At 42.1% G+C, this 25730-nt stretch overlaps 1 protein-coding gene across 1 annotated transcript in view; it reads left to right on the top strand.

Annotated features, from left to right (window-relative positions):
* TERF1 (telomeric repeat binding factor 1) overlaps nucleotides 1–20913 on the top strand; it is a 36379-nt gene extending 15466 nt beyond the window's left edge. The window contains exons 5-10 of the mRNA XM_067553621.1: nucleotides 115–264; nucleotides 2599–2708; nucleotides 4093–4155; nucleotides 8481–8584; nucleotides 9483–9556; nucleotides 20516–20913. Of these exons, the coding sequence (XP_067409722.1) occupies nucleotides 115–264; nucleotides 2599–2708; nucleotides 4093–4155; nucleotides 8481–8584; nucleotides 9483–9556; nucleotides 20516–20692 (678 nt within the window). The 3' untranslated portion in view covers nucleotides 20693–20913. The remainder of the gene's footprint in view (nucleotides 1–114; nucleotides 265–2598; nucleotides 2709–4092; nucleotides 4156–8480; nucleotides 8585–9482; nucleotides 9557–20515) is intronic.
* The last annotated feature ends 4817 nt before the right edge of the window (nucleotides 20914–25730 follow it).

The following is a 25730-nucleotide window of genomic DNA, read 5'->3' as shown; positions in this document are numbered from 1 at the left end:
AGAAATTTGAGAAGTAATATTAAGCATATTATACAATATATTTGCATGTATTACCTATATAATTACATACAGTATATGATATTTTTGGTATATTCTGAATTTTCTTTGTTACAGTCTTTAAGAATGAAGCTGGCCTGTATAATTAAAATGAAAGATCCATATCTGCCTTTCCTCCAGTGCTTCAGTTACAATCTCTTGATAGATAAAATTAAGTCTTACATTGATGTTTTCTTGAAAGAAAATACAACAAACTTTCTAATCAAGGTATGTTGAGTAAGCATAAAGCTGATAAGCTAATAAAAATGGTTTGTGATGAGGCAAAATAAAGGGGATGGAAAAGCTTCAGGAGATGAGTTGAACTGGCACAGTATCTTGGAGCATGTCTTTTAGAGAGAGAGAAGAGCCTAACTTTGCCACATATGGTTCTATTAATAAACAAGATAAAACATGTGCTTAGGAGAAGAATAGTAGAATAAATTTTACAAAAATCACTACAGAAAATATATTCTTAATGAGGGAAATGAAAATATTACATAACAAGCTTTGTTTAGAAAAGAAAAATGGGAAAATAAGAATTTAAAATTGGATTCTTTTAAACTTGTATGGGTAAGAGGACCACTTTTTCTCATCTAGGATAGATTGTTTAAAAGATAATGTAACTAAAAAAAATTAAGCATGAAATTAAGCTAAAGAGTATAAAACTTTTTGTATTATGCATCCCAGACTTTTATTGTACTTAGGTTAATATCAAACTAGCTAAAAACCCACATTACAGAGAGAAGTGAAAACAATATTCCTTATGCACAGTGATTTCAAATATGAAGGAACAACATTCCTGTCACAGTTCATTTTCAGGATGACACTTTAAAGATGCTCCCCTCACTATTGACTAGGTATAGTTTTAATCTTTTCAATATCTGGGTAAAAGAAGATTGAATTTATTAACGTGTGCTTACATATTTTAGTAATTTCAGAGTATTGCTTCTAAAACTTGGTTTATAAAAGTAAAATAGAGAGAGAAACAAGTCTTTAAATCAATAAATCTGATCTTCTGTAACTTTTTTAGAAGCAAAGACCAGAGGTGAGTATTGAAAGTACTCAAGTATACTAAGTACACTTAGAGTACTCAAAGTGGCACTGTAATATGGGCATCCTTATCTGCTAGCATCCCCTTGCAGTAGAATGGAGAGCTACACCAACCTGCCCATCGACCACTGTGCTGTCACATCCAACTCTGCATTTGTCGGACATTGTCAAAGACTGATCCCTCCTGGCCAGGTCCTCAGTAGTCTCTCTCCCCTTTAGGATAATGGGGGAACAGAAGTTCTGTGACTCCAGTAGGGGAGAATCAGTCCTAATTCTCCAGGGTATAGGAGCTTTTTCTCTGAGTCCCTGGTGGGGGTAGGTAGGGGAACCCAGGTGCACCCACTCCACTGGGTTCCAGCTCAGGGCCTTTGTTAGCAACAACCTGAACCAGCCCTTCACTGACCCTTGCTGTTCCCTGAGCAACTTCCTACCTCTGTAGTCTTCCCCAGCTTCTTGCCATGATTCTCCCCCTTTGGTGAGAAGCTGCCAGACAAACCAAACCACTGGTCTACTGGAGGGATCCTCTCACTGCAGTCCCTCCATCTCTGGTAGCTGCCAGAGTACATTTGGTATGGAGTTCCTGGGCCTTCCCATCTCTCCTCTACTGAAGAAGCACGTAGCAACAGCAGGGAATTTCAAAAGAAATTTTCTTTGGTGCCCTACCAGGAATCTGAATTTTTTTTTAAAATCAATTAAAAGTAGTTAAAACTGCCTGTCGTGAGTTAACAAAGCAACTGCCTGCTTGCTCCGTCAGAGGTGACTAGCAACCCCACAGCAGCTGTGAGGATAAAAGGGCTGCAAGGCAGGAGGGTGGGCAAGCAGGCAGTTGCTTTGTTAACTCACGACAGGCACTGTTTTAATTTCTTCTTTTAATTGATTTTTAAAAATTCAGATTCCTGGTAGGGCACCAAAGAAAATTTCTTTTGACAGTTCCCTGCTGTTGCTACGTGCTTCTTCAGTAGAGGTGAGATGGGGAGGCCCAGGAGCTCCACACCAAATGTACTTAGGCCTACAGTATATCACTCCCCCTTTGCTACATATCTCCATTAGCCTCTTCAGGAGCATCACTAGGTTAGTCCTTTCAGTGTCTAAAGTACTTTCTGGTACATGCAGAAAAATCCTGGGTAGTGAACAGCCCCCTCTATCCATTGCACAATCAGCTACTTTCCCCTCCTGTGTGCACCCACAGAGATGCTTGTACTTCCCTGGCATAGAGAAGTCCCATAGCTTGAAAGATCTCTTTCTTACTTGGCTGCATGGTACCCTGGTACTTTGACTTTGGTTGTTGAACTCGGATTAAATGTTCTGATGGAACCTTTGTTCTGTGTGTAACCTAATGAAGTACTGCATACTGAAAGTAATATTATCTTAATAGCAAAATGTTACTGTTAGAAATTTCTTTCAAGTAACTACTTTAGTATATCTTGTCTTTTTGTAACCGTAATGTACATTGTTACTTAGCTGCAGTTTGTGTTCAAATAAATGCATCACTCTCTATTACATTCCTTACAGGCAGCCACAAAAGAGGTGGAGACTAAAAGATTGGGAGCAATAGTGCCACAAACTAAACCTGGAAATGTTATTGAAACAAATAATGAAAGTGATTTGGAAACAGAACAAGGGTTTGTAACTGAGCATCATACCGATAACCATATAAGAGTGTCAGTGGTACTTGAAACTAGCGTTTTAGCACTACAAAAGATAATGTCCAACAGAAAACAAAAACTGCAAACACATGGTTCCATTTAAGTGTGGGGTTTTTATAGGAGTTGGTGTGGCTTGGCATGGACTTAGTAAATATTTGTTGAAGATGCAGATTTTTAACTTCAACAAATATTGTCAGAGAACAAAACCTTGTGACAGTTAAAAACATAGAAATCTATTTAATTTTTCTTTATGCTCAAGCTTTTTTAGCCCTGCTCTTCAAATTCAGGACAAACTGGTATCTGAAGAGGAAAGAGCATCAAAGTGAAGAGGAGGAATCCATCCCTAGTTCACTGATGTCTTTAGTAAATTAGGTCATCTAATCAAATAGTATAGAAAGTAGTCGCATCTCTTCCAAACCAGTAACCTGAAAAACTGATTTGGGATAGAGCAGACAAGCTTCTGTTTGAAAGCACTGACATGCTTTAATAATGAGGGATGTTGTAGAAATTTAACTAAATTTGGAGACCATTCACCTTTCATTCTGACTGAATGTGCTGGGATGATTATTGAAATCCTAGATTTGTTACAAGTTGTTTCTCACTGAGAAAGGTAGTGGGCTAGATGATCTTCATTGTGGATATAATCTTCATTGCTATAGTTCTATGCTTGCTAATCTGAACATTTCACTAAGGAAGGTAACCTGGATGCTGATTAGCTTACTAGTGAAGAGTAATTGTAAAATGTTGTAAGGATGGTGCCTTATATCTCTTGAGAGAGAGAGAGGGCATGTCTATACTGCCGCCGCAGCAGGCATTGATGCAGCAGCATCAATTTGAGCGGGTAGACCCACTAAATCAATGGGAGAGCGCTCTCTAGTATGCAGCGCCATGAAGACGCCAAGGTACATCAATGCTGCCAGTGGAGACCAGCCCAGAGAATGATAGAATACAGGATAGGGAAGATTTCGTTGAAAACCTATGAAAACCACTTGTAGACTATGAGAAGGGTCTAGAATTCAAGTTTGAAAATATGGGTTTAATAGTTTTTGAAGGACTTCTTCATAATTTCAATTCTAAGCATGTATTATATTTACTCATGTATTTTTGTTTTTTGGGGCAGGGCAGAGGGAATTACCTCTCCTGTTTTTTTGTGTTTTGGATAGATATAGGGATTAGCTAACAATAGGTCTATAAAGAGAGTTAATGGTTCTATATAGCTAACTTTTGTATACTTTGTTAGAAGCGTCAATAAAGACTCTAATATTAAGTTAGAGTAAGGGTAAGTTCATTTGGCTAGACAGAAGGGCTGCGGTCCGTGGGATGACTTGGCTTTTAAACATTTCTATCTTTCTTTTTTAAGTAATCTTAAATATCAGAGGAGTATTGCAAATGAATCAGAGGATGCAAGAGAACATGTAAAAAGGTAAAAAGAATTTTTTGTTGCTGTTTGTCACTAGAGTGGGTGAAACTTTTATGGCAAATAGTAAATTCACCAAAAAATGCAATTTAGTGGCAACTAAAACTATTTGAGAATTAAATCCAAATTATTGAATAATCCTGACTGAGTAAAAATTGGGGGAAAAGATTTTGAAAAAGTCAGAACAGTTTGTTCTTCAAGTGATGTCACATGTCCGTTCCACTGTAGTTTTGTGCGTGCCTCATGCACAGATGTTGGAGATTTTTTTTCCCTCAGCAGTACCCGTCAGGGCTCTGCTATCATCATATGCCACTGTGTGCTGGTATAAGAAGGCGGAGCTACCCTTGCTTTGCCTCAATTCCTTCCTACCACCAGTGATGGTTGCTGGAACGATCTTAGCCTTGTTTATTCAAGTGCTGCCCTGCTCGTTGTAAATGGTTGCAGTTAATTGTTAGTTGTTAGACAGACAGCATCAATTTACTTGAGAAGCTAGGTTTCCATTTATATATACATATACACACTGGGCTTGGTACCAGAATGATGCCTTGCTCCCAAGTTTTCAAGGAGATGCTCAAAGGCTATGCCTGTCAGTGACCCTCCTCCAAGTTGCCTGAAGAGCTTGGGTGAGCCCACATTCGTGATGAGTGTCACATCTAAAAGTGCTTTGAACCATGCTCAAAGAGAGAACAGTGAAGCTTAAGTGCTTTCTTATGGAAGCAGCAGTCCAACCCCCGCCAAGTCATTGCATGGGGAGAGCGATCAAAGTATGACAGCATTGGTACGAAGTACTCAACCAGACGTATCTGCCCTGGTCCTGATCCCTGGTGCCAAAGAAAAGACCCAGACCTTCCTCTGGTTCAGCATCTTGTTCTTCGTCTTTGGTACCAAGGTGAGATGGAGCAAAGACTCTACTAAGGCTATGTTCAGACTGACGGCAGCAAAATCACTTCCGCCAGATCGATCTTTCTTGATCGATTGAGCGGTCAGTGAGACCTGCTCAATCAATCAGGAAGTCGACTGAGTAAGTCCATCCCCTCAAGTAGCGTAGCGCTGAGCCAACGGGAATGCTGAGCCATCGGCTCAGTGCAGTGAGAACAGCGCGCAGAAGGGAAGCAGAGCAGTCGACATCAGTTACACAAACTACTCTGCGTAGTTTGCATAACTCCCGTCGACTGCCACCGAATTGCACAGTAAGTGTGAACCAGCCCTAAGTGTGTAGCAGAGAGCTGCCCCAGGAGCCTTGCCTGTCAAGAGGGATTCACTACTTCCAGTACCTGTGCCAAGTCTGTTGAGGCTGTCCTGAGATACCTTTGAGGAGACAACAGTTGGTGCCTCTCCCATCTACCCCGGAGGCATGTGCAGTTGCAAGAGACTTGCTTAACCTGTCAGTACCAGTTTCACCAGCATTGGAAACCATCTAACTCTTTCCTGTGGCTCAAACCTCACTGTGTCAAGACACCCCCCCTCCCCCCCCCCCCCAGTACTGCTATCAAGACCTTCTCTCAAACCAGTTTTATTGAGAGGGAAGCCTCCCTTGATTTCTCTGGTACAGCCCTCTCCAGGTTCAGGTTACCACTCTCCAGTACCATTTTCATCAGTAACTCCACTCAGAAGCTTCTGAATCCTCGTCCCTGGACTTGGAAGTGTGGTCCTCTGTATCCTGGCTTGAATATAGCATTTACCCTCCTTCAAAGTCGTCAGGACCATGGACAATGGAGCAACCCCAATATTGGTCTTTCCTTAATGGGCAATAGCCTAGGCAAGGATAGGCCCTGGTTCCATAGCAGTGGCCACTTTGGGCTCCATGGCGTATCCCTCCTCCAGCTAGGACTTCACCTCAGCTATCTCATCAATGGTGGGGAGTGCATCAGATGTGACAGCACTGGGAGCATCATTCCTTGATACCTGATGTTGAAACGGTTATTAGACACAGAGAGTGGCTTTCTCCAATGTCCAATCCTGGCCAAGCAGGACCTTCTCAAGTAGCTTCTCCACTGCAGGTTATGGCATTGCCATCATGTCATATGCTGGTTGCATCCTTGTCTTCATCACCAGAAGAAGCAATTGATCCAGTGGGAGATTCACCTCCTCCAGAATACCATAGGGCCCACTGAGACCTTCTGAAAAGAGTGACCTCGTTGCTTGGCATCTAGAAAGAAGAGGTTCATCAGAGCTCTAACAAATTGGTGACTATTCTAGTGTCTGCCACCCTGGCTAAGATTGCTCTGCCAATCAATGAGGCAATCACGGAGCTGGTCAAGAGTCGGTGCAGAAACCCTCTTCCCTGACTCCCACAGCAAAAGAGGCAGAGAAGAGATACTTTGTCCCCTCTAAATGAATATTTTTTTTCTGTCACCCCTCCCCAGGTTCTCTTGTGGTAATGGCCTCTAACAAGCAGGAAAGGCAGGATCAACAAACCTCCACTCCTGAGAGCAAAGACACAAAAAGACTAGACTTGTTCAATTGTAAACTTTATTTCTTAGGGAGCTCCAGGTCAAGATTGCAAATCAGCAGGCACTCTTGAGTCAATATAACTACACACGTTGGGAGAACATTGCTAAATTCAAGGACAAATTACCAGAGGATTACAGGCAAGAGTTCTCAGTAATGGTGGAGGAGGGTAAATGGACTGCCCTCCAGGACAGTCTGGATAGTGCAGATTTGGAGGCTCAAACCATGGCATCAGCAATTGCCATGAGAAGGTGCTCATGGTTATGGTCATCTGGACTACATGCAGAAGTCCAACAAACCATAGAGGACCTTCCATTTGAAGGCCCTACTCTGTTTTCCAAGAAAACCGTTGACTGGCTTAATAGCCTTAAAGATTCCAGGGCAACACTTACGTCCCTTGGAATCTACGCTCCAGTGATTTAAAAAAGCATTTTCATCAACAGCCCCTTCAGCACCATAATGTTGCACTCTGTCCTCAAGATCAGCCTAGGAAAAAGTAAAGGAGCTACAGAAAGCACCCTATACCACCCACCTCTTCAGCATCAGTGAGTTCTTCTTGTCCATCCGTCTCTGCCAAGAAGGTATTTTGACAGGACTATCGAGGACAATATACCAATCTCCTCACTTCTATCTGTTCTCATTTTTTGTTTTTGTCCTGCTTCCCACATAATGGGGTGGCCAAACTGTGGCTAGTGAGCAGATGCAGCTCTTTTACAGTTAGTGTGGCTCGTGGTGCCCCTTATGCCCTCCTCCTCCCCACCCCCATTCTCTGCCTACCAGACTGGGGTGGGGAGCTCGGAGCTTCTGCCCTGTGGCAGGGTGGTGGGCTAGAGAATTCTGCCCAGCAGGAACAGGGATCTCGGGGAGGTCAGTAAGTTTGGCCACCCCTTCCATATAACATCAGACCAGTGGGTCTTAACCATGGTGGAAAGGGGTATACCATCCAATTTACTTCACCCCTCTCCCCATCCCTCTTCAATTACCACTCTCACAAAATTGCCTTTCAGTGGGAGGTCCAATCTCTTCTTTGGACAGAGGTCATAGAAGAAGTACTATTGAACCTGTCCAACGTATTCACTGCTCTATCCATATTCAACACTCGTGGGCTTCTAGTGAATCAAGAAATATCAATATTGAAACCTGTACAGATAATAGAATTCATTGGAGCAGTCCTCGACTCCACAAAGGCCATAACTTTTCTACCACAAAACAGATTCAAAACCATTCGAGAACTATTACTTCAAATGAAAGCTTACCTGCTCACAACACCATACGAGTGCCTCAACCGACTGGGTCACATGGCAGTATGTACTTATGTAATGCAACACATCAGACTGTCGCTCAGGAAGCTGCAAACATGGCTGGCATCAGTGTATGCCCTGAATTGTCACTATTTGAACAAGGTGGTTCTAAAGCCAGAGCTAGTCTTGCTGTTGCTAGATTGTCAGATAGAACCTCTAAACGTTTTTGTGAAAGTTCCTTTCCTTCCCATACTGTCAATGCTCACTCTTGTCACAGATGCATCATCTCTAAGTTGGGCGGCGGGCTCACGTTGGTTCCCCGAAGACACAAGGTCTTTGGTCATTTCAAGACTAGAGGCTCACATAAGCATGAAGGAGTTAGGAGCAATATGTCTAGCATGCTCAATCTTCCTTCCCCACATAGTAGGAAAAAGTCTTTTGATTATGACTGACAACTTGGCCACCATATTTTACATAAATAGGCAAGGAGGGACACTGTAATGTCATCTCTGCCAGGAGATAGTTCGCCTCTGGGACTTCTGTATAACCCACTCAATCCAAAAATCAGTTTGCATAGCTCTGTTGCACGTATTCCTGAATGCTTTAGCAGTTTTAGTTATATCTTTATGTATCTTATAGGTCATGCAAACGGCTTTATTCCTTAGCACAGGACACCCTTTGGAAGCTAGAAAAAGTGCCTTCTGATGAGGTAACAACACACAGAAAAACCAGTGGTCTTCAAAGTGAGTACACAGTGGCTTTCATTAAGATTCATGGTACACAGAATGCAGATAAATTATCTTGACACTCCTGGGCTTTCCAAATGTTACCTCTACATGACTGTTTTCCTCACCTGAAATTTGTTATTAACTGGTTCTTCAAATGCTCCACCATTTTTTTTCTGCATGGGGGATGGGAAAGCAGCAAGCATGGTGCCTCAAGATTCTGCCTGATTTCAGATATGGGGTCCAAATGTTAAAATTTTAAGAGCTGAAATTGTAAAATGGCTTGAGGATACCAATCAACTAAAAGATCTAGGAAATAGTTGATTATGCTGTCCAATTCATGATCTATTGCACTTGAGTATCGTATTTTACTTATAGAAAAGCTGTTAATAGTGCCTGTCCTGGGACTCTGGCCAGGATATACCTGGGGGAAAATTTCGTTGGGGAGGAGGAAGAAATCGGTAGCTATGACTAGCTTTTTTAAATAAGACAGTTGTGACAAAGATGCATGGATTTAGGATGTTAAAATAAGCCTGAGGGGAGATGGATAGTAAGACAAAGGTGCATATAAATAGTTACAAAGTGGATTTTGTACTGTTTTTATTCAGAATTCTTGTTTATTAACTATTTAAAGTACAAATACAATTCTGCTATTGGTACAATCACTTGCAGGAATTTAGTGGCCGTTTATAAGTATCCTTTTTTGAGTACCCTGACAGATGGACAGATTCTCCACTGTGCTTATCCTGCATAGGCACTGACAATAATCCCAAGTAGACATAAAAGACTAATAAATCAGAATAGTAATATTCTACACTCACTTTGTTCTTGCTTCTCACAGGTGTAAAAGTGAGTGGAGAATTAGGTGCAGAATATTGACATTTATTGATCTTTGTGTGCTTGCTCATTAATTTAGGTCTCAGTGATTTGCAGAACACTGAAAATGGCAGAAAATCTCTCTCTCTCAGGCAAACTGGCCGAAAGAAGCAGGTGTGTATTGGTTTTATACTGTAAATGGATCTAAAATGAATCTGTAAAATGTATGGGCATTGTATGCAATCAGAGGAAATGTAACATACCATTATTTCCAACTTGAGTTACTGTTCAGCATATTACTAATACTCATGAAACTCGAACTTGCCAAAATGTACTGTTTGTTGCTATGTAAGGTTTCAGCATCCTGTATATCTTTTTCAAACATACACACTTACAGAAAAATAAGTCATGAATGAAAAACTTTAAATAAACTAGACAAAACAAAAAAGACAATACCTCATTTACATTATCTGGGGTATAGGCTTCAAGACAGCAATTCCTAGTGGGAGCTTTGGACAAGATAGCACCAAGGATTTTGTCACACAGTGGTTTAATATGGAGCTGTCACATTAGTGAATAAAGTGCTCCATTGTACGGGTGAAAATACATAATTGGGATGAAGTTTTCAAAGTAAACCTATTACAATGGTCTGATAACAGGCAACTTTCCATAAAGCTGCATTTCATAAAGGCCTTATCCATGAAGCAAATGTAGAAATCTGTTTGTGGTCACTATTGTAAACACTAGTTACATCACACTCACACACACACACACACACACATTTAGAGTACCACCTAGCTTTGGGAAACCTAGAAAGATGAGGTTAATATAAGGATGTTATGAAAAGGGTATTTAAAGTAGACTTGACTTTTTGTTTTGGAACAAGACTGTACTGTTCTCTAATAATACATCTGGTATACAGTTTACATTTTGAAATGACTGTCATGATGACCTTGCAGTAATGATAAAATCTTCTGTTAAAGCTAGAATATAGGTTTCAGTTTTCAACGTGGAGGGGCACTCTGAAGAGATAATCAAAGATCTTGTATTGTCTGCTTGTAAATCTCTTTTGAGTCTCCAAATTCATTTACAACAGTCTGACACAGGCCGTTCTTCTTTGAGTGCTTGCTTATGTCGATTCCAAACAGGTGTGCACGTGCCGTGTGCACGATCATCGGAAGGTTTTCCCCCAGCGGTACCCGTCGGGTCGGTGCAGGCGCCCCCTAGAGTGGCACCCTCATGGCGCCATATATAGGGCCCTGCCACCCCGCCCCCCCTTCAGTTCCTTCTTACCGCCAGAGACGGTTGTCAGAGCTTCCTCGCCTTGCGTTCGCAAGCATTCTTTTAGCATAGCAGTTCCTGTTAGTTTAAAACAAGTTAAAATTAATTGTTGTTAGAGTTGTAGTTTAGAATTAGTTAAGGGAGTTCATCCCCGTTCGTGGTATTCCCCTTCCCATGGCACCAGAGCAAGCCGGGGGCCCAAGGTTTTAAGGCCTCCGGATCTTGCCATAAACCTATGCCCAAGGGTGACCCGCACGACTCTTGTTTGAGGTGCTTAGGGGAGTCGCACCAAATCAACTGGTGCAAGATCTGTAAAGAGTTTTGCCCCAGGAGCAGAGAAGAAAGGAGTGCTAGGCTCAAGCAGATCCTGATGGAGGTGGCTCTTTGACCACAAGCCCCAGACCTGGCACCCAGCACTTCGGTGTGCAGTGCAGCGGCATCGATTTGAGACCTGGTACCAAAGAGGAGCTGGGCCCCGAGAGAATCCCAGCACCGCTTGCCGGCACACAAAGCAGTACGGCACTGTTCTCATTCACAGATGCCATGCAAGAAGCAAAGAACAGGTCAAGGCCGCTTCCTACGGTGTACACTGCAGGAAAGGGCGCTTCCATACTGCGCCACCAGTTGCACCAGACAAAGGAGCTCCCAGAGCAGTCTACGCCACCCCTGCAGGAGTCCGCAAGTCCGGCACGCAAGCACTCTCCGGTGAGGGATAGCGAGTTGGAGGAGCTGGACCTCCCCTCCACGCCAGACACCTTCGAGGCGGCAAGGGACTTGATTGCCATGACGGCCCATCAGTCCCCAGCCTTAGCAAGAGCCGACCAAAGACCTCCAGCACCGCACGTACAGTGCCGTCGAGAGGCAAGCCAGCAATTATGCGGCACTGGTCATGGCACCAATCCCTGACACATCAGGGGCAGTCACCCTCGCCCGAACCACAGCGCCAGTCGCCCAAGCTGAGGCGCTACTCAGCTTCGTTGCGACACCAGGCTGTTTCACTGCATCACTGTTCACCAGCAAATCAGCACCACCTGTCACCACCTCGGCACCGATCACATGCGTGCTGGCACCACTCGCCGTCGTCTTGGCACCGGTCCTCTGAGCGCTGTCACCACTTCTCCACACAACACTCTCCAGTGCCCCAGCACTGTGCTACAGCATTGCCATGGTCGCCAAGGGGAATTCGCGGTCCTCTGATTCGGACACGGGGTCGTCTCCATCCAAATGCAACAGGCACAGGTCAGGGAGGTGCTGCCTGCAGAGACAAGCAGCAAGGCCTACCCATGGGGACATGGCTGGTTCAATGGCAAATGCCCCAGCAATGGCCCTTCTGGACCCCCTAGGCGTACCATCAGGCCCAGAGGACGAAGTCGAGAGGCCCTTACTTGGTCGTGTCAGAGACACAGACGTCCCACGGCTTGGAGCGCAGAGTCCCTCCCAGTACTGAGATGCGTGATCGCAGAGAGAAGGAACCTGTGGCAACGGGAAGTGAAGGACACGGTGACAGGGAAGGTGCCAGCACCGAGGAGCACCCTGAAGGGGTCATGGAGGAACCGGACAGGGAGTATCTGGATTAGGAAATACTGGAGGCTGGCATCAGGCCGAGAGCCTCGCCCGCCTCTTCCCCAGAAGAAGCAGTGGCGGACTCGTCGACCACACATGTCCCAATGGACAACAGAGCCCATCAGGAGCTTCTGCGACGAGTGGCTCAGAACTTGGGGTTGCAGGCAGAGGAGGTAAAAGAGGCAGTGGATCCGATGGTGGATGTCCTGACACCAGAAGGCCCTCCAGGGTAGCGTTGCTGCTCATTAAGACAATTCAGGCCACAACAAAGACCTTGTGGCAAATGCCCGTCTTGATTCCCCTGATGGCAAGGGGCATAGAGAGGAAGTATTTCACACTCTCCAAGGGATATGAATACTTGTTCACACACCCTCAGCTGGGCTCATTGGTGGTTTCGGCTGCAAATGAGAAGGAAAGGCAAGGGCCCAAATCCAAGGAGCCCAAAAGACAGGACCTGTTCGGAAGAAAGATCTACTCCACTGGGGGGCTCCATCTGAGGATCACCAACCAGCAGGCAATCCTCAGCAGGTAAAACCTCAACTCATGGGAGGCAATGTTGAAGCTTAAGGACCTTCTCCCGCCCGACTCCAAGTCCAAATATGGAGCTATGATAGATGAAGGCAAGGCGGTGGCCCGGACATTGCTGCAGGCTGCACTTGATGTGGTGGACTCAGCGACACACACCATGGCGTTGGGGTTAGTGATAGTCTAGCGTAGCTCCTGGTTACAGGTGTCGGGCCTCCCGCCGGAAGTTCAGTCCAATATTCAGGACTTACCGTTCAAAGGAGGGGGGTCTGTTTTCGGAGCAGACGGATTCGAAGCTCCATAGTCTCAAGGGTGACTCTTAAATCTCTGGGCTCCACACAACTTCTACCCAGCAGAAGCATTTTAAGCTTCAACCAAGCCAAAGATTCTACCCCCTGCAACCAAGACAGGACTTCTCAAGGAGGAGGGGTAGAAATGGCAGGCGCAAAACCCCTCAGCCTCATAACCAGGACGAAGTCTCGGGCAAACAACCCCCGGGGCCAAAGCAGAACTTTTGAAGCCACACCCGAGGGCGACACTCCAGCTCAGTACCTGGATCCTCCATTCTTCCTTCCTGGACCGGCTATTCCATTTCTATTGGGCGTGGGCCCACATAACATCAGACAGAGGGGTCCTATGCACAGTGGAGCTGGAATAGTCCTCCAGTTTTCTTCTTCCCCACCCTCCCACTCCCTACCCCGTCCCTCTTCAGGGACCCCTCTCACAAGCAACTTCTCATGCAAGACGTGAGTCAACTGCTGCATGCTGTGGCAATGGAGAAGGTCCCTCTGGACATAAAGGGAAAGGGGTTTTACTCCAGATAATTTCAGATCCCCAAGGCAGAAGGGGGACTCAGAAGTATCCTGGACCTGCGGAACCTCAACAAGTTCATAAAGAAGCTGAAATACTGCATGGTTTCCCTTGCCTCCATCATTCCCTCTCTGGATCCAGGGAACTGGTATGCCGCCCTCGACCTGAAAGACACCTACTCCCATATTTCAATATTCCCCCTCACAGGAGATTCCTCAGATTCGTAGTGGGACATGCACATTACCAGTTCACAGCCCTCCCGTTTGGCCTCTCATCGGCTCCGAGGGTCTTCACCAAATGCATGGCTGTCATTGCGGCTTTCCTGAGAAGGAACCACGTTCAGGTGTACCCCTACCTGAACAATTGGTTAGTCATAGGACGTTCCAGGGAGCAGGTGCGGGCCCATGTCGCACTGGTGAGATCGACCTTTGCCAATTTAGGGCTCCAACTGAACACAATTGGAATTGGTACAGAGAATAGAGTTCATTGGAGCAGTTTTAGATTCGGTCCAGGTCAGGGCGCTGCTCCCAGAAGCTCATTTCCAGACTCTGGGAGCATTGATAAGGGGCTTCCGAAGGTTTCTCACCACCACAGCTCGGAGTTGTCTCACCCTTCTAGGCCACATGGCTTCATGCACCTTTGTGGTCAGACACGTGAGTCTAAGACTCAGACCTTTCCAGTTGTGGCTTGCATCAGTGTTATCGTCCCCACAGGGACAAACTGGACAAGGTGTTCTCCATTCTACATCAAGTGCTGGAAGCCCTGCGGTGGTGGTTAGACCCACAGCAGGTTTGCAGGGGAGTCCCATTTGCTGCTCTGCAGCCGTCAGTAATGCTGGCCATGGATGCCTCAGCTCTGGGTTTGGGGGCACACCTCGATTCGCTCACAATGCAACATCTGTGGTCCGCAGACGAGCTGTCGCTCCATATAAATGTCCGGGAGCTTCGGGCGGTCCAGCTGGCATGCCAGGCTTTTCTGCCTCAACTTCAGGGGACAGTCATGTCGGTGATGACAGACAACACTACAGCAATGTTCTATATAAACAGGAAGGGAGGAGCACACTCCTCTCTCGTGCTGAGAAGCCATCAGCCTGTGGGACTTCTATATAGCCCACTCTATCCACCTGGGAGGCATCATACCTGCCTGGAGTCCAGAACGAACTAGTGGATCACCTCAGCCGCTCCTTCACCACTCATGAGTGGTGTCTCCGCCCGGATATAACGAGACATTTTCCGAAAGTGGGGGTCTCCCCAAGTGGACCTCTATGTGACGCGCTCCACCAGGAAGTGCTTTATTCTATCATTTGTCGCCCCATCCCAGCTTGGGACCTGAATTTGGTGCTTAATAAGCTAATGGGGGCCCCCATTTGAGCCTCTAGCTACTTGCACCCTTCTGTACTTGTCCTGGAAGGTAGCCTTCCTTGTGGCAATCACCTGAGCAAGGATGGTGTCAGAACTTAAGGCATTGACCTCGGACCCACCATATACGGTGTTCTACAATGACACGGTGCAACTGCACCCTCACCCAGCTTTCCTCCCCAAGGTGGTTTCCCACTTCCATACAAGTCAGGAAATCTTTTTGCCGGTGTTCTGTCCTAAGCCGCATGCCAGCAGCAGAGAGCGTGCCCTCCATTTGCTTCATGTTAGGCAGGCATTAGCATTCTATCTGGAGCGTACCAAGCCATTTCAGAAGTCGAACCAGCATTTCACAGCAGTGGCGGACAGGGTGAAGTGCAATCTGGTGTTATCCCAATTAATTTAGTCATGGATTACTTCTTGTATCAGAACCTGCTATGACTTGTTTAAGATTCCAGCCCCGCCTTTGATAGCACATTCAACCGGGGCACAGGCAGCATTCTTGGCACAAATTCCCACACAGGAGATTTGTAGGGCTGCAACATGGTCCTCCATCCATACATTCACTTCACATTATGCCATTACCAGCAGGCATGGGATGATGTGGAATTCAGCAGGACTTTGCTGCAGTCAGGCATCTCATGAGCTCTGACCCTGTCTCCTAGAGTCAGCTTGGGGGTCACCTATTTGGAATTGACATGAGCAAGCACTCAAGAAGAAAAAACGGTTACTCATCTTTCGTAACTCTATTCTTCGAGGTGTGTTGCTCATGTCCATTCCAAGACCCACCCGCCTACCCCTCTTGTCGGAGCCGAATGGCAAGAAGGAACTGAAGGGGCGGGGCAGCAGGGCCCTATATACAACGCCATGATGGAGCCTGCACCAACGGGTACCGCTGGGGGAAAAACCTTCCGGCAATCATGCACACGGCGCGCGCACACCTGCTTGGAATGGACATGAGCAACACATCTTGAAGAACAACAGCTACAAAAGGTGAGTAACCCTTTTTTCATCCTTTTTTACCTTAAGTTCATCAGGAAAAGATTATTGTATTTTTGTGACTCAAACTTTTAAAAACAACTAGAGAAAATAACTTTCCTATCCATCAACTGTGGACAAATGTCTTTCTAGCTCCTTTATTCCTTCCTTCTTTGAGAGCATATGCTGAAGTCAAAGTACTGGTTAAATTTACAAGTACATCCAATCCTCAAATTTAGACCATCTACTAATAAGAGATTCATTGCTAAGCCAGCAACATCCATACCTTGGAGGCTAATGTGCCTGTTCCCATATCTAAAACACTGAGTGAAACACAATTGATTTCAAAGCAATACTTAATCCTGGCAACCATTTGACAAATTGAGACTGACAACTTCCTTAAAAGCCACAGACACAGCCAGCACTAATTTATTAAAACAAAATTGAAGAGCAGTACCTTGACCAATGTATCTGTTTGCCTTAAAAAATGTATTCCCTCCTTACAGAAACATAGCTAAATTGCTCAAATCCAATGCTCCTTTTTCTCTTTTTTCACTACTGATGAAGGTAGCAAAAACTGCCACTTTCTGACATGGGGAATATTGGCATATTGCCACATGATTTAAAAAAAAAATAAACACACTTATACTGCAGCGGGTGGTAAGTTTTCACTCCCCACTAACACAGAAAAGCTGTATATTATAATGTTAATATTTTCTTCTTTTCTATGGTAGTTCTGCATCAGTAGATAATTACAAATACCAATCCTATGCTGACTTTGGTGATGCTCTTGCACAGATATCTAAGGAAGACCAGAAGCTATGATGGTTAAAGTTGTTAACTATATAGTAAATTCAACTTTATTAAAAATGCAGAAACCCAACTTAACATACAGAAAAGGACAAAAGTTCGTAGGGTGGTGGTAAATGTTATGTTCCTAAATTCTTATAAAGAAAGAAAAAAAAATTCAAATTCTACAGAGTTGCTCTTGTGAACCTATATAATGTATACTTTATCTCCTTGCTATTTCTGTGCAGTAGTCCTTGTCAGTGTGATCTCTGTGTCAATATTAGACAGAGCAGTGTTCTTGGTATTCCAAAAAGTTGAATCTGCTCATCTACATCATTATGTGGGTTATATAAGACTCTCTGCAGACATGAAAGAATGCTGTGAATGTCACAGAAAGGGTTGTTGACTTTCAGAACTCCCTTTTCCAGGCAGTCCTCCTTCAATGTTGGCCTTGTTTTCTCTTGTTTTGTAGATGGCATTTCATTGCAACGGTTCAGTGCCTGTTTTCAGCTTTTCATAGCAACATTTTTCAATTTAACTACATATTTCAATCTGAATCAACACTATTGAAAGGAGAATACTCTGTAATTTCTAATGCCTTTGAGTAGTAAATTGAACTCTTCAGATGCAAGTGCCACTTATTTAGGATTTGGGCTGCTAGAGGAGCTCTGGGATCCAGAATGCGACCTTTTATTTGTGTCAAGAAAATGATGGGTTTTTTTTTTTTTTTTTTGAGAGGGTGGCAGGGAGGATTCATTTTAACTTGCAAGGATGTGCAATACTTGAGTTTCCAGACATGAGCAATTATAAATAAAGGATTTAAGAGAAGTTGGTTGTAGCTTATCACAGAGGATTTAAATTGTTAGTTTTGTTTTTTGTAATTATTTGTTACTAATTTTTTCTCTTTTGTGGCCAGATTCACCATTTGGCTTAACAGGTGGCAAGTAGCAGCATTAACGGGGAACAAATTTAGCCTTGAACAAATCTAAATTATTAAGTCTATCAATGTTTGTCTTTGAGTAGAGTCCCTTAATTCTACATTTTAGGAACGAGCTTTGGAGGAGGACACTTTCAAACTGTATGAAGAAGCTTGAAATTTTAAACAAAAATACAACTTATTTGAAATAGAAATGGAAATGTTTTTAGGAAAGGAATTTTTAGATTGTAAACTCAGGGTGGGGACGGTGTCTGTGTTTTTTACAGCACTTAACATAATGAGACGCCTATCCTATTGGTATCTTCTGGGTGCTACCACAATGTAATTCTTAAATAATACATAGGAGTGGCATAAATCACATAGTTGAGTGTGCTAGCACTGCTGTAGTTATCCTTCTGGTAGCACTTCAAGAATAAATGTAAGGGGTTATTTCTTTACCAATAAAACTTAGTTATTATTTCGGGGTGAAAAATGACAACTGAATACATTTAGATTTACATTAAAAATGTGTTCAGATTATGAAGGGACAGGGCAGAAGCAGAGGGTGGTAGGATCCAATTCTGAAATCTGCCAGTTATTGGCAGTGCTGTTTCCTAGTTCTCTAGCAGATAGGGCATGCATAGTGCTGTGCAGATGAGCCAGTTTCCTGCTCTAAGCAGTTTATAATATCACTTAAGATATGTTACAGAAAGGGATAAAGCAAACAGTAAAATATGAGAATGAATAAAGTAACAGTAAAAATTAAAAAATCAAGGGGTATATTTTACTTCCCTCTTACTGTTTCTGTGTGGCTTGAAAATCAGATAACATTCTGTATACAGAATTAAACTGTTGGACTGAGGAGAGACTGGTAAGATTCAGAAGTGGACATCAGCATTGGAAGGCTAGCTAAAAGTGAGTCTTTGGTAGGGAAATAAACTTCCAAATGACTTGCTTCATTTTTTATTAATGATATGGTACCTGATAGATCTATAAAACTAGATTCAATTGGCTTCCTGTTTGTTTCTGGATGGAATTTGATTCTCATGGGGGACTTCAATCACCCTGACATCTGCTGGAAGAGCAGTACAGCAGAGCACAAACAATCCAGGAAGTTTTTGGATAGTGTTGCAGACAATTTCCTGGTGCAAGTGCTGGAGCACCCAACTAGGGGCCGTACTTCTCTTGACCTGCTGCTCACAAACAGGGAAGATTTGGTAGGGGAAGTAGAAGTGGGTGGCAACCTAGGCAGCAGTGACCATGTGGTGGTCGAGTTCAGGATCCTGACAAAAGGAAGAAAGGAGAACAGCAGGATACGGACCATGGACTTCAGAAAAGCAGACTTTGACTCCCTCAGGGAACTGATGGGAAGGATTCCCTGGGAGGCTAATATGAGGGGGAAAGGAAATTCTTTGCCTTGACCTTCAGCAGAAAATTTGTGCTGCTTTTAATATTTTTTATTTAATTTAAATTTATTTTAATAGATGATAGTAAGTTTAACTGAATTTTAAATAGATTTATTATAAAAGTAAACCTGTATTGAATTTAAATGTTAAAAATCCTTTTTTAAATCATGGATTTTTATCCAGCCTGATTCAGTTAATACTTTGGTCACATTTCTGTTGTTTTTACTGTGCAGGGCTAGGTGGTGTTGGTGTCTTGTGATATACAGAAGATCGGACTAAATGACCTAGTGGCCCCTTCTGGTCTTTAAATGTATGACTTCAGACTTTTTTGAGGGTTGAGTTGGCAGGGTCTCTTATCTTTTTGGAATTTGAAACTTCTTTTGTGTCATTTTTGATAACTGAAATAATTTTGTATGTTTAATTTTGTATTTGTGGGCCTATAATCATAGGTGCATTAATAGCAAAATGTACTAAATATACTGCTGAAGTCTTAGATCAGTTTAGATGAAGCATGGTCTTGTACTTAGTGCACATGACTAGAAATCAGATGGATAGTTGCTGTATGACCTTGAGCAAGTTGCTAACCTGTCTGTCTTAAAGTGAAATGATACACAATGCTTGTACTTAAAATCCTAGATGAAAAATATTAAACCTGTGAAAAAACCTAACATTTGAAATGCCATTGGTGTTGATATGCAGCATCTCCTTTTTGATACTCATTTCTCAAAGTGAAACTGTCACAGAAGCAGCTACCTATGTATTGTATTGACTATGTATTATTTAATGTCTTAATGGTCATTCCATATGTTGCTCAATTGATGTTAGTCTTGGTCATCATCAGTAAATTTTTCAAAAGAGCCTGCCTAGCTTAGGCTCCTTAGTAATTTTTGAAAGCCAGTGGGTCAGGTATCTTGTGAAAATTGTACCCAGTATCTGTATTATCTGACATTTTGTTTGAAACTTCAGCAGCCCAAACTTATTTATTCTACGAAGGGGTGTCTACCTATCCTTTAACATTTTAACAGATAATCTTTAGATTGGATGCAGTTAGTCTTGGATGTTGTGGTCCTTGAAAGAAAGTGGTGAAACCAACCTAGTGACTGGTTAAAAAGTTTGAGCAAAACCATATATAACTGAAAGCTCTAAAACAAATCTTGGCTGTCATTTTTATACCTTCACTTCCTCAGATTCATTTTGAAATCTGCTTGGTACTCCACTGTCATCTCCACCCTCTGAATAACTTAATGTAACAGCAGCTGTTATCGTAATACTTTGTTGGTAATGTGCAATAAGAGATGTTGTGTGTAAGTCCTCCATACACAAAGAGGAGACTATAACCTGGAAATGTAGAATTAACAAACCTTTAAGGTAACATTAGGAACACATGTAAAGTAATAAGTCAAATACAGAAAATATTCTCTTACACTACTGGTATTTATGCTAAATGTGTCAAATGAGAACTTTCTACAGAGAAAATTTAATGTGTACAATTGTTCTCTTCTTCCTAAAGCGATGGACTTGGGAAGAAGACAAGAAACTGAAGGATGGGATAAAGAAGTTTGGAATGGGAAATTGGACTAAAATTCTGATTCATTATGACTTCAACAACCGAACCAGTGTCATGTTAAAAGACAGATGGAGAACTATGGTCAAGCAACACATTGTTTACTTGGACAATGAGAACTAACTTCAACTCTTGCCCCACTTTTTCCATGAGGATTAAGGTTGTTAGGACACCTATCTAGTTTTTCCCAATAATTTTGGTCATAAAGTTTTGTGAACAGTTTAAGATGATACAAAATAACTGTGTGTGTAGGAATTTAGTAATGCAATAATGCAAGACTAAAGTTTATCTCGTCATGAATGTATATACTAGGAAAAACAATAAATGATAATATAAGCTCTTAATTTTATCTTTTTTTTTTTTTTTTCCTTTTAGAATGTTTAATATTTTGAATTTTTCAATCCTGCAAAACAAAAGGTATTGGAGCTTGTTAGTTCTGGTTGGGCAAGGTTAAGTCTCAATACTAGCATCCTGAAAGTGGAACCAGAACAGTAAAAGGTATAAATCATCTATATATCCTCTTTTGCTTGAGTATAGATATGCAACTTTGCATAAGACATGATATTTATCTGTATAGGATGGATGTTATCACTCATGAAATGTAAAAAATAAGCTGTATTTGTAGCCTTATAAAGATATGCATCATATCCAAAAATTTAGTAATAGTCATATCATAAAGGCTTGCCTCTGCAATCACTGTTGTTTTTTATCATCGAAGAGAATCAAATTAGTGTAGGTCATGCAGCATCAATGTGATGTTTTTGATCTCTGTCCAGCATTTCATTCTTGAAATACCTTGGTCAAAGAGGCTTGTACACTTATTTATCTACAGGCATGACTGCACAGAAATTTTGCATTGCTAATTTAAGATAATACTTTCCCAATTGTCTGCCGGGTTCTTTTTTATTGTAGAAATACTCATGGCGTTACTCCATTTATAAAGAACTTTTTTATAAAGATAGCAATATGAGAGAGGAATATGTATTGTCAAATCTCTTCTTAAAAGAATTATAACAAGCTTTTGGAAAGCTGCCATTTTAAAGATACCTACGCTGAAGGCACAACTGTTTAATCTTCGTTCTTTTTTCACAAAAGAGGAAATCAGGAGTGGGGTGGAACGGGAGTGGGAAGTAACATTGTGGTGGTACCTACACTTGCAGGTCACTTAATCCTCTTGTGCTAGATCTCTCTTCTCCCATTCCCCCAGTAGCAGCCTTGGCTTTCTTGTATAACTATATCAACCAGCATGTAGAAGGCTTGAGATATATGGCTCGGTAGCCTGTTTAGTGGACACATGATAGGCCACTGTGTATAGAGGATGATGTAGCTGGCTCATCAGGCTTCTATGTTCTCTCAGCATCAACTAGCGAAGATAAACTCGGGGAAGGGCAGATCATGTAAGTGCATCAGGTTGCTATTTAGCTCATCTAAAAAGAGTGAGTGCTCCCTAAGCAGGACAATGTGCCATCTATTGCCTTGTAGAGAGCATCTGAGCTGTCTCTTTCTTTCAGTCTTGAACCTGTGGTACAAAATCTCAAGGAAAAGACTTTGTAGGTCAAGGAGAAAACAAACATACTTCCCTGTCCACTAGGTTGTATTAGAAATTCTTGTGAAATCATAATATTGCCTTTTTATAGGGTAGACAAGTACCAACTTAATGGATCTGGCAGTCAGCTGTGGTGCATGATGACAAACAACTGCTTCCATTCAATGGTGAGCCGACTATTCTTAGACTCTCTAAGAAAGTTGCTTTAGGCTCTTCATAATAACTCTCTCCTGAACCCTAAGACCTTCCTCCTCCTATCATAGTGAATGTCAGAAGTTTGAGACCTCCAAATAAGATTTGCCACTGCATCTAGTTCATACATCAGTATTCTATCAAAGCTCTTGGGTTCAGATGTAAATCAATCTTCTCAGATCCTTTCTGTCCAACAAGCAAAGGAAGACAGAAGTCAAAAGATGCTGGAAGTGAACCACTGGCTAGGTAAGTGGTGTAGGGTGGAAGATTTAGGTTTTGTGGAACATTGGTCCACCTTCTACAGAGAGAGGGGTCCTGTATCGTTTGGATGGCCTCCACCTCAATAGAAGAGGAACTAATCTTCTCATGGACAGGTTGGCTAGAGTATTAAGGAGGGCATTAAATTAATAAAAAAAGGGGAGGCTATAAAGAGGAAGAGTATGAATGAGCAACCAGTACAAAATCAAGAGGCAGAGAACAAAATCAAGGAATCAAAAGTCATGAAGGGGGTAGGGGGGGGAATAATTGCCTATGTACCTGTGTTAAGAGCCTGGTAAGACATGAGGAATTGGAATTGCTCATTTACGACCATAAATTTGATCTAGTTGGTACTACCGAAACTTGGCGGAAGATTCCCATGATTGGAATGTTAAAATCAAAGGTTAAAACCAATTTAGGAAGGATCAAGTGGGCAAAAGAGGTGGGGGAGTGGCATTCTGTCAAATTATATTACCTGTTGCCTAGTCACTTATAATTCAAAAGAAAATGATCTTGAATGCTTATGGATCAATGTCCTAACAGATAAAGTGCAAGATGGGCTATTAGTCGATGTCTCCTGCAGCCTGTCAGATTACACCGTGGAGCAAGATGACTGGCTTCTTCCGTACCTATCAGTAGTGTGTAGAGGAAAAAAGATGAATGATCATGGGGGACTTCAATTTCAATCTAGTACTGAAACACTGGAATTTCTAAATGTTATAGATGACCATTTCTTATCTCTAAAAGTGTTGCATCCAACATGGGGGAATTCTAAACTTTGTCTTGACAGATAAAGAGGAACTGATTAGAGAACTAAAAATTAATGGTAACTAGGTAATGGTAACTAGGTACAAGTGATCATGACTTGATCATATTTATCAAGTGCAAACAGAATAATGTCCTGACCAGTGATATATATATATAGGTGGAGCTTTAAAAGGGCTGAAAACAATTATGAGCTAAATCAGCAGAGGAAAAATGTAATTAGAAAAATGGGAATGATGATAGGGAATTATTTAAGGTAACTTTACTAGATGCCCAGAAAGCTACAATCGACCTGGTTTAGAGGGGAAGTGAAGGCAGCTGTTTTTAAAAAAAAATAAAAAATGAAAGAGGGGCTGTTGATAGTAATTAATATAAATCAGAAGCTAGCAACTGTAGAAAGTTGATAAGGGAAGCAAAGGGATACAAAGCGAAATCTACAGCCATCAGAGTTAAGGATTTTTTTAAGTGTATTGGGAACAAAAAGAATATTAACAATGGTATTGGTCCATTACTAGATGGAAATGGTAGAATTATCAATAATAATGCAGATAAGGCAGAAATGGTCAATAAATATTTCAGTTCTATAGTTCGAGGAAAAAACTAATGATGTAGTCACATCATAACACTCCATTCCACTAATATTTCAGGATGATGTTAAAACAGTGAGTACTAAAGTTTCACAATTTTGAATAAGTACATCCAGATAACTTGCATCAAAAAGTTTTTAAAGAGCTGGCTGAGGAGCCCACTGGACCATAAATGATTTTTCAGTAAGTCTTGGAACACCAGCGAAAACTGGAAGAAAGCTAATGGTGTGCCAATATTTAAAAAGGATAAATGGGATGACCTGCATAATTATAGGCCTCTCAGTCTGAAAATCCTGGATAAGATAACAGCAGTAGATATGAGATTCGATTAATAAAGAATGAAACAAGGGTAATATAATTAATGCCAGTCAACACAGATTTATGGAAAATAGATCCTATCAAACTAACTTGATATCCTTTTTAGATGAGATTACAGATTTGGTTGATAAAGTAATAGTGTTGATGTAATATACATAGACTTTGACTTGATATTCTGATTACAGAATTAGAAAGACATAAAATTAATGTGGTGCACATTAAATGGATTAAAAGCTGGCTAACTGATGGGTCTCAAAATATAATTGTAAATGGGAAATCATCATCAAATAGGTGTGTTTCTAGTGGGGTCTGCAGGAATTGGTTCGTGGCTCCACACTATTTAACATTTTGTATTAATAACCTGGAAGAAAACATAAGATCATCAGCGATAAAGGTTACAAATGACAGAAATTGGGGGAGTGGTAAATAATGAAGACAGGTCACTGATTTAGAGCTGGATCGCTTGGTACACTAGGTGCAAGTAAATAATGTTTATTTACATTTAGTCTATTAAAAACACCCATCTAGGAACAAAGAATGTAGGCCATACTTACATACTGGGGGTGAACTCTGTCCTGGGAAGCAGTGACTCTGAAAAGTGTGTGTGTGTGTGGGGGGGAGGGGGGATGGATAATCAGCTGAACATGAGCTCTGTGCTATGCTGTGACCAAAAGGGCTAATGCAATCCTTGGATACATAAATGGGAATCTCAAGTAAGAATAGGGTGGTTATTTTACCTGTGTTTTGGCACTGGTGTGATCACCGCTGGAATACTGTGTCCAGTGTCAACCGTTCAAAAAGGATGTTGATAAATTGGAGAGAGTTCAGAGAAGAGCCACAAGAATGATAGTAAAAGATTAGAAAATATGCCTAGAGTGAGCTCCTTGAGCCTATCACTATAAAGTTAACAAAGAGAAGGTTAAGGGGTAATTTGATTATAGTCTCTCTCTACAACACAGGGAACAACTATTTAATAATGGGCTCTTCACTGTAGCAGAGAAAGGTATAATATGATCCAATGGCTGGAAGGTGAAGCTAGAATCTCCATTATTGACCATTTTAAAATCAAGATGGGATGTTTTACTAGAAGATATGCTCCGGGAATTAATTTGGAGAAATTCTGTGGCCTGTGTTATTGGGCCTTGGAATCCATGTATCTATAAAACTAAAGAGTGCCTATTGTATCAGGTGTCCATGATTGCAGGAGTGGGCAAACCTAAAGTGTTATGTATAAAAGGAGGCTTGTCTTCCATAACGTTACACAGGCAAGAGCCCAAGTCAGATGCTATATTGAAAGCAAGGAGTAGAGCTACCTGCAATTCGTTCTTGCTCAGTACTATTCCCGTGGGAATTTCAAGTGTCAGACCATCAGTAGGAACAGCTAGACCAATACTGAGTACTTTTGAAAATTTTACCCAAGGCTTTTAGCCAGTGAATAGTGGTTAAAGTACAGTTAGTCGCTCATTTCAGTGCCATAATCCAGATACAATTTTAA

The sequence above is a fragment of the Emydura macquarii genome, unplaced genomic scaffold (genome assembly GCF_026122565.2).
Source record: "Emydura macquarii macquarii isolate MOO-44397 ecotype Brisbane River unplaced genomic scaffold, CSIRO-AGI_Emac_v2 contig_1477, whole genome shotgun sequence".
NCBI lineage: Eukaryota > Metazoa > Chordata > Testudines > Chelidae > Emydura > Emydura macquarii.
This window is presented reverse-complemented; position numbering and strand designations above follow the sequence as displayed.